The 6,898-nt window shown below is 34.0% G+C and overlaps 2 protein-coding genes and 1 non-coding gene across 3 annotated transcripts; all 3 read right to left on the bottom strand.

The window, feature by feature from the left end:
- Positions 1–2,177: 2,177 nt before the first annotated feature.
- LOC139895408 (U6atac minor spliceosomal RNA) lies at positions 2,178–2,306 on the bottom strand. Its single transcript, XR_011775860.1, has one exon. It is a non-coding gene; the product is annotated as a U6atac minor spliceosomal RNA (small nuclear RNA).
- Positions 2,307–4,658: 2,352 nt separating this feature from the next.
- On the bottom strand, positions 4,659–6,206 carry LOC139888146 (uncharacterized). Its single transcript, XM_071871177.1, has 3 exons — positions 5,322–6,206; positions 4,899–4,967; positions 4,659–4,688 (listed from the first exon to the last, which is right to left on the bottom strand). Exons 1-3 carry the CDS (start codon positions 6,204–6,206, stop codon positions 4,659–4,661), a joined length of 984 nt encoding a protein of 327 aa, XP_071727278.1.
- Positions 6,207–6,239: 33 nt separating this feature from the next.
- On the bottom strand, positions 6,240–6,876 carry LOC139888145 (uncharacterized). Its single transcript, XM_071871176.1, has 2 exons — positions 6,783–6,876; positions 6,240–6,598 (listed from the first exon to the last, which is right to left on the bottom strand). The coding sequence occupies exons 1-2, from the start codon at positions 6,874–6,876 to the stop codon at positions 6,240–6,242; spliced, it is 453 nt and encodes a 150-aa protein (XP_071727277.1).
- Between the last annotated feature and the right edge of the window lie 22 nt (positions 6,877–6,898).

Below are 6,898 nucleotides of genomic sequence, written 5' to 3'. Positions count from 1 at the left end.
ACTTCTTGCTAACCACACAAACAACACTTAACCACTCATCCAGTCTTGTTTTCCTAAATTATTTTTCAACCCAACTATAGTTAACCCGTTTATTAATATTGTTCTAGCCCAACTGCTAACTCATATCTCGGCCCAACATCTCAGCCCTGGTATTCTTCAGCCCAACAACAATTACTCAGCCCAACAGTTTCTCTTGTTAAATAAAAAAAATGCTGCCACCAAGATTCGAACTAAGGACCTCTCAAAAATCACCAATACACTTGACCATTACGCTACCCATTTATTTCTGTTATACTCTCTGATTAAAATTTATATATTCTGTATTTCCGTTTTTTTTCATCTTCTTCATCATTTATCATCATCGTCACGATATCAACCATCATCATATCATCACAGCATCATCTTTCATCATGTATTCATTGTCTTCATCCTTCATAATCACGTCATCATCAAGATATCGTTATCTATATCTTCTAATATCATTACGTCGACCACTGTATAACTCTTCTTTGTTTACCATGTCTTCATCATTACTTCGGGTTTTTGTTGTTGTTGTTGCAGAAACAGATATAAAACAGCAGTTAATACTGCTGTTCGAATAGGAACAAATATAATAGCGAATCTAAATATTTAAATAGTGAAATTAGTGGTGTTGGGTGTCGGTTTTAAATAGTAACAGAAAACGTGGTGATGTTGGGTTCACAGCTGCAGCAGGAGGTTTCATGGTGGAGGATGGTGGCGAGAGTTTGGTGAGTAAACTGGCGGTGATGGTGTTCTTGGGTCACGGTTGCAGCAGGGAACACAAAAAAAATATCTATATAGAGAGAGAGAGGATGAGAGAGAGAAGGGTTCTTACTGATGGTGGTGTGACGATGGAGGAGGTTGGTTGCCGGAATTGATAGTCACGGTGGTGGTTCGATGGTGAGAGTGGTGATTAATGGTGGTCGACGGTTTAGTGATTCGATGTTAAATATGGAGTGAATTCACGAAGGAGATTAGGAGAGAGAAGATGAGGGAGAGTGGTGTGGTGGCAGACGGCGGTTGCATATGGTGCAAGGTGACCGGTGGTGGTGGTAGGAGATAAAGAAGAGGGGAGAACACCTCTGATGTTGATCGAGTAGATAGGTATATACTTATATATCTTTAAATAATTTTAACATTAATATTTAATAATAATATTAATATTAATAATAATAATAATAATAATAATAATAATAATAATAATAATAATAAATAATACAATTGTGAGTTGGAAGTCAAAAAGTTATACAGTAATTGAAATCATAGCCGCACTTCATTTGGCATATGGTGCCGACAGTTTTCACGGGTCGTGTCCATATCTAAACAGTTAACGCATAAAAGTGTTCCTAAAAATTCCCAATTTTTAGATTAAACATATTTAATTATTTCACTCATTACCTGTTTGAAACCTGATCAAAAAGGTTTAAAAATTATTTATTTTCTGTTTCAATTTATATGTACGGAGTACAAAAATTGGTTCGAAAAGGTAAAAAAAATATTTATCAAAACTATTATCTTTTTTTCAAATTTTGGAACAACTGTTATTTTAAAACTTTATATATATATATTAGACCTATTTTAAAAATAATTAAACGTCAACCGAAAGTTACAGACATTTACCATTAAAGCTCAAAATTAAATATATATAATATACTCTATGTATATATATAAACAATTATAAATAACAAAATTACTACACAACTAAATATATATTAAATAATTAAATTAGATATAACAATATATATATACAAGAAATATACGTATAAGATAATAGTTTTTTTATTACAATGTATTTTATTGTACATATTTATTTATAACAATAAATGTATATAATAGTTTATTAATGTTCATGTTATTATATGTTATACATATATTTATATATACACATATTTACAAGCAATGGTTCGTGAATCATCGAGAATAGTCAAAGGTCAAATGAATCCATTTAAACAGTTCACAAATTTCAAGACTCAATCTAATAGACTTTGTTTATCGTGTCGAAATCATAATAAGATTAGGTTTAAATTTGGTCAGAAATTCCTGGGTCATCACACTAGTCACACTCCCTTTTTGAACAATTTGGCATAGCCAGGAATTGAACCCGGGTGGTGTGCTTCATTGGGCAACTCGGTGGCCACTCAGGCAAGTCTGAATGGTTAAAAAATGGGTTATAGATCCACCGAAGTGGTATGAATTAACCGGATGTGTGGTAATAGGTAAAGCTCAAAGAGCCATTCCCATCCCTGTCAGGGGAGATGCCAATCATCTCTCCTTCTTACGAAGTGGTCTAAAGTGTGTTTGTTTTATGTGTTGTTTACTTCACTTTTTTAACTCTTTTAATAATTACCATGCTATGTAGATATTCATTCATTTTCATATTCAACATACAAGTTTCAGATGATTTAAGCAAAGTTATTCCCATTTATGTAAAGTGAAAGCAATCAAAAGAGGGGTTTCTTTTGCATTAAATGTCATAGCCATTAAAGATTGGTGAGAAAATGTAAGTTAGAGAAAGGGGGCTCTAAGGCTTAATTAAGCTATGTAAACAGTAAAGTATAGAGCTAAATATATATAGGATAATCCTAAACCTAACCCTAAGGGTTAAGGATATGGATGACAATGGATACCCGATCAAGTGGATATCTACCCGACTCATCCGATTATTCGTGGATATGGACGATCTAAATGGATATGGATACGGATATGGATGAACTGAAATGGATATGAATATAGAGATGGATGAAAAGTTTCATTCATTGATAAACCCGCTTTCACCCGAAATAACTAAATATATAAATTTATCACTCGAATTTAATATCATTTATGTAGTGATATTTCATTAATTATATTCATCTTTCTTTATATTTTCTCTAAATATAAAAAATTTCTTATATTTTGTTTTGTTTAAATTATTAAATGTATTTATCGTACTTTAGTGATTTAAATGTGATTCCATGTAACTAAAAAGTAAGCAATTTACAGGTAATCGATATCTTTACATGTTTAATAGGCTATTTGTTGACTATTTGTTATATTGATAAGTAAAAATGTGACTTTCGGTCGCATAAACTATTAAGAAATAATATTTTGATCGTATACAGTGAATCACCGCTTATAATTGCTAAAAATTAAATAAATTTAAATGGATATGGATGATTATCCATTAACCAGCTTCACCCGACGGATATGGATATGGATAGATGAAATTTTTATAAATGGATATGTATATGATATGGATTAAAAAAAATAAATGGATATGGATATGGATACGGCCTTACCCGATCCATATCCGATCCATTGCCATCCCCAGTTACGGGTTACGTTAAGTATACCATATACGTAGTATAAGTTAATCTATCCAGTTACGATTTATGTTAAGTTCTCTGTGAAGCAAGATACCTAGGTTCGAATCTTGAAAATCGAATTAAAATGAACTCTTGACCGGAGGGAGCACCAATGTGCGTAATTCACCTGGTTACGAATTTCGTTGTTCGGGATATTCGTCATCCAGTAGTTTTACTTGGTAGTTAGGACTCAATGTGATTGGTACTGCCTTTAAAAAAAATGTGATTGTCGCTAGGGAGGTTTTTTGTTTTGAAATATAAATAAAAAATATAACTTTTTTATAATCTTATACTTGTTGGCAAGTAGCACAGGCAGTGTTACAAAAAACCCGATTACTCGCCGATTAATCTTCGATTAATCATTTTTAAGAGCAATTCGTTCCGATTTTCAAAAATCCATTTAATTAAACGGCCAACGTCAATTGATGGGTCAAAATCGAATTTTGTAATCAAAGTCGGTCAAAGTAAAAAATGATTAACATTTAGACATGAATTTACACTAAAACTTTATAGTTTTGAGCAAAATAAATAATTTTAGACAATTATGTTAAAGTTTATTATTATATTTTTTAATTTTTTCTATATTTACATATATAATCTTTGAAATTTAATATTTAAATGTATACAGTAAAATTTGATTAATCCCCGAATTACTGATTAATCCTTCTAAAGTCCAACCGATTAATTCCCGAATAGCGAATTTTGCAACCTTGAGCATAGGTATGTAACAAATTTCTTAATATGCTTAGTAGTTAGTACAATCATGGTATATGGTCCCATGGTAAAACAAAATGCATAATACGACTGAAGTGTATTGATTTCCTAGGGGGTAATTTTGTAAATGCAGGCTTTAAATAGGTCACTATTATTCTATTATACTAGGGTGAAAAGCCCGTGCTTTGCACGTAGTAGGGAATGTCTTTTGTTTGTAGTCTCATAGTCTGGAAGAGCTCCAATGTGAAGGGTGTGTTTGAATTGAACTTCAAGGGCATAAACTTAGTATGTAAGATATAGTATGTAAGATAAAGTACTGAACAATAGGTAAGTTTACAAAATATGGGAGGTTGCCCATTTTTTTTTATTCAGCTTCAAGGATGTCCAACAACACAGAATCCAAAAATTTTAACTATTGAATGGAGTTTAAATGCCAGAGGTAATTATTTAAAAAAATAGTAGTTGTTTTGTCTAAGTACTGAACAAAGCAAACCACGGTTGAGCGCGTGTGTTGTAAAAGGCAGGTAGGAAGCTAAAGCGGATGGTAAGTCAATTCAAAATAGACAGCTACAACTGAACTCAGCTATGTAGACGATGCATGAATTTACCCTGCAACAAACACCAGTAGGATGATATCAATGAGCAGATAAGAATAGTGTTTCTCTAATTGGCTTTTAACACCATTGGCGTATGTAAAATGGTCTAACTAATGTCAGCAAAATCTTGGTTTGTTGAGACAACTTGGACATTCTAAAACCCTACAAACAAATGTCAGCTGGGAATGAGTAATAGGTATTTGATGTTTAATAATTTGCAAACGTTAGACGTACGCTTAAAGCGAGACAGCAGTCTATGTAATGTGCCATTCAGTGGCCTGAGGTTGATCACCTGCAAATAAAGGCAGTGAATAATGTTAATGTTATCTTCAGAATCGGGCAATTGGTGCCCAATTAATGCAACTAAATTTACATAACATGTCTGAGTGGTTCAAGGCTGCCTTTTTTTTAAAATTAAAATTAAAATTTAAAAAATAAAACAATAAAAAAAAATTAAAATCAAAAAATTTAAAAATCTAAAAATTTTTTTTAAAAAAAAATAAGTGTTTGAAAACTTGAATGGCCTAAAGGATGAGGAAGGTGTTAATGTGGTTTAAAGGAGAAAGTTGCAAGAAGCATTAGCATTGTGGATTATATGATTGGTTTAGGGTTACCTTTAAATGGTTGGAGATACGTTCGTGAAAACCTCCTTATAGACCACATTTCTGGTGTGGTCTGCCAACTCTTGAGTGTTGTCATTTAGTATGAGTATTTTCAGGCCATCTGGGTTGGTTACCCTTGAAAGAGCGACATATAATTGGCCGTGACTGAAGATGGGTTTAGGCAAATAAATGCCTACAAATTGGAGTGTTTGACCCTGGCTTTTATTTATCGTCATTGCATAGCAGGGTCTCACGGGAAATTGTATCCTTTGCATCACGAATGGCCATTTTGATTCGGTAGAAGTCAGGACAATCCTTGGTATAATAACCATGGCACCTATGTGTGAGCCGGTACTAATCCTAGCATGTAGGAAAAATTTTTGGAACTCAGTTATAATCAATCGGGTTCCATTACACAGACTGGCGCTTGGGTTTATGTTGCGCAAAATCATGACAGGCTGGCCTATTTTTAGTTTTAGCTTGTGTGGAGGGACACCTAGGAAGTTCAACTTATTTAAGAATTCAACTGGGTATGATTGATGTTGCTCTAAAGCGTCAGTTGAACCTTTGCAAATCTCATCAGAGCTTTTATATGTTTTTTTTTTTTCACCTGTGAGCCTTTTAAAGATATGTTTGTTAATCTCAGCTGCATAATCATTTCTTGGGGTTAAAATTGCGCGCTGGCGCAAATAATCATCGTCAGTTTGGTTTAGGCTGAAATCCGGGAATATAGCATCAACAATGGATTCGATTGGGGTTGGGTCTGATGTGAGTAGAAATTCTTCTGGAATTTGAATCCATGTTGGTTTGTCCTCCCCTTCTCTTGCCTGAGCAGGTAGTTTCCTATCTCCTATGTCTAGGACCCATTGGTTAAATAGCTTTTTGCGAGTGTCAATTTTGCCATCACTGGTGTATTCATTGACTCTCATTATCCGTGATAGCGTATGAATTTGACAGAATTTTCATAGGTCGGATCTGTTGATGCACGCTTGGACAACCTCTTGCCTTTTGCCTTTTGGTATCACTGGTAAGATTTGCCGAAAGTCTCCTCCAAGCAAAATAGGCAGACCTCCAAATATTTTTGATCTGTTTTTATAAAATTTAGTGCCCAGAATATCCCGCAATGTTTTGTCTAACGCTTCAAAAGCGTATCTATGAGTCATAGGAGCTTCATCCCATATTATCAACCTAACTTCGTGAAGTAGTGCATCTAAGTGTGTTTTTTGTTTTATACCGCAGGTGCTATTTTCCAACAACTCTAGGGGGATCACAAATCTGCTGTGCGCAGTCCTGCCGTCGGGTAACAGCAACGAAGCGATACCTGTATTTTAGATATGTTATGTTGTGGACGTTTGAAGTATTTAGAAGTAAATGTAAATGTATGCATAGTACCTGATGAAGCAACGACAAGTACAATAAGTCGTTCTGACCTTAATTTGGTAAGGATGGTGTTGTATAAGAAAGTTTTCCCCGTACCCCTGGCCCGTACACAAAAAACAGGCCACCTGCTTGTTCATTGACGGCTCGAATAACGCTTTCGTAGACTTTAAGCTGTTCAGGGTTCAAACACTTGTAAAGGCTGTCGTGTATGGTCTTCATTTCCTGTATGTTGTAGTTTAAC

Source organism: Rutidosis leptorrhynchoides, chromosome 2 (assembly GCF_046630445.1).
Source record: "Rutidosis leptorrhynchoides isolate AG116_Rl617_1_P2 chromosome 2, CSIRO_AGI_Rlap_v1, whole genome shotgun sequence".
Lineage (NCBI taxonomy): Eukaryota > Viridiplantae > Streptophyta > Magnoliopsida > Asterales > Asteraceae > Rutidosis > Rutidosis leptorrhynchoides.
This window is presented reverse-complemented; position numbering and strand designations above follow the sequence as displayed.

Bases quoted from the DNA above. Each gene is read 5' to 3' on its own strand.
- LOC139888145 (XM_071871176.1), bottom strand. From the start codon at position 6,876: ATGAAGACCATACACGACAGCCTTTACAAGTGTTTGAACCCTGAACAG. The intron at 6,599-6,782 runs GTGGCCTGTTTT...TCTAAAATACAG, and splicing joins AGCCGTCAATGAACAAGCAG to GTATCGCTTCGTTGCTGTTA.
- LOC139888146 (XM_071871177.1), bottom strand. From the start codon at position 6,206: ATGAGAGTCAATGAATACACCAGTGATGGCAAAATTGACACTCGCAAA. The intron at 4,968-5,321 runs GTTTTCACGAAC...CTTTATTTGCAG, and splicing joins GAAATGTGGTCTATAAGGAG to GTGATCAACCTCAGGCCACT. The intron at 4,689-4,898 runs GTTTGCAAATTA...TGTTTGTTGCAG, and splicing joins GCTTTAAGCGTACGTCTAAC to GGTAAATTCATGCATCGTCT.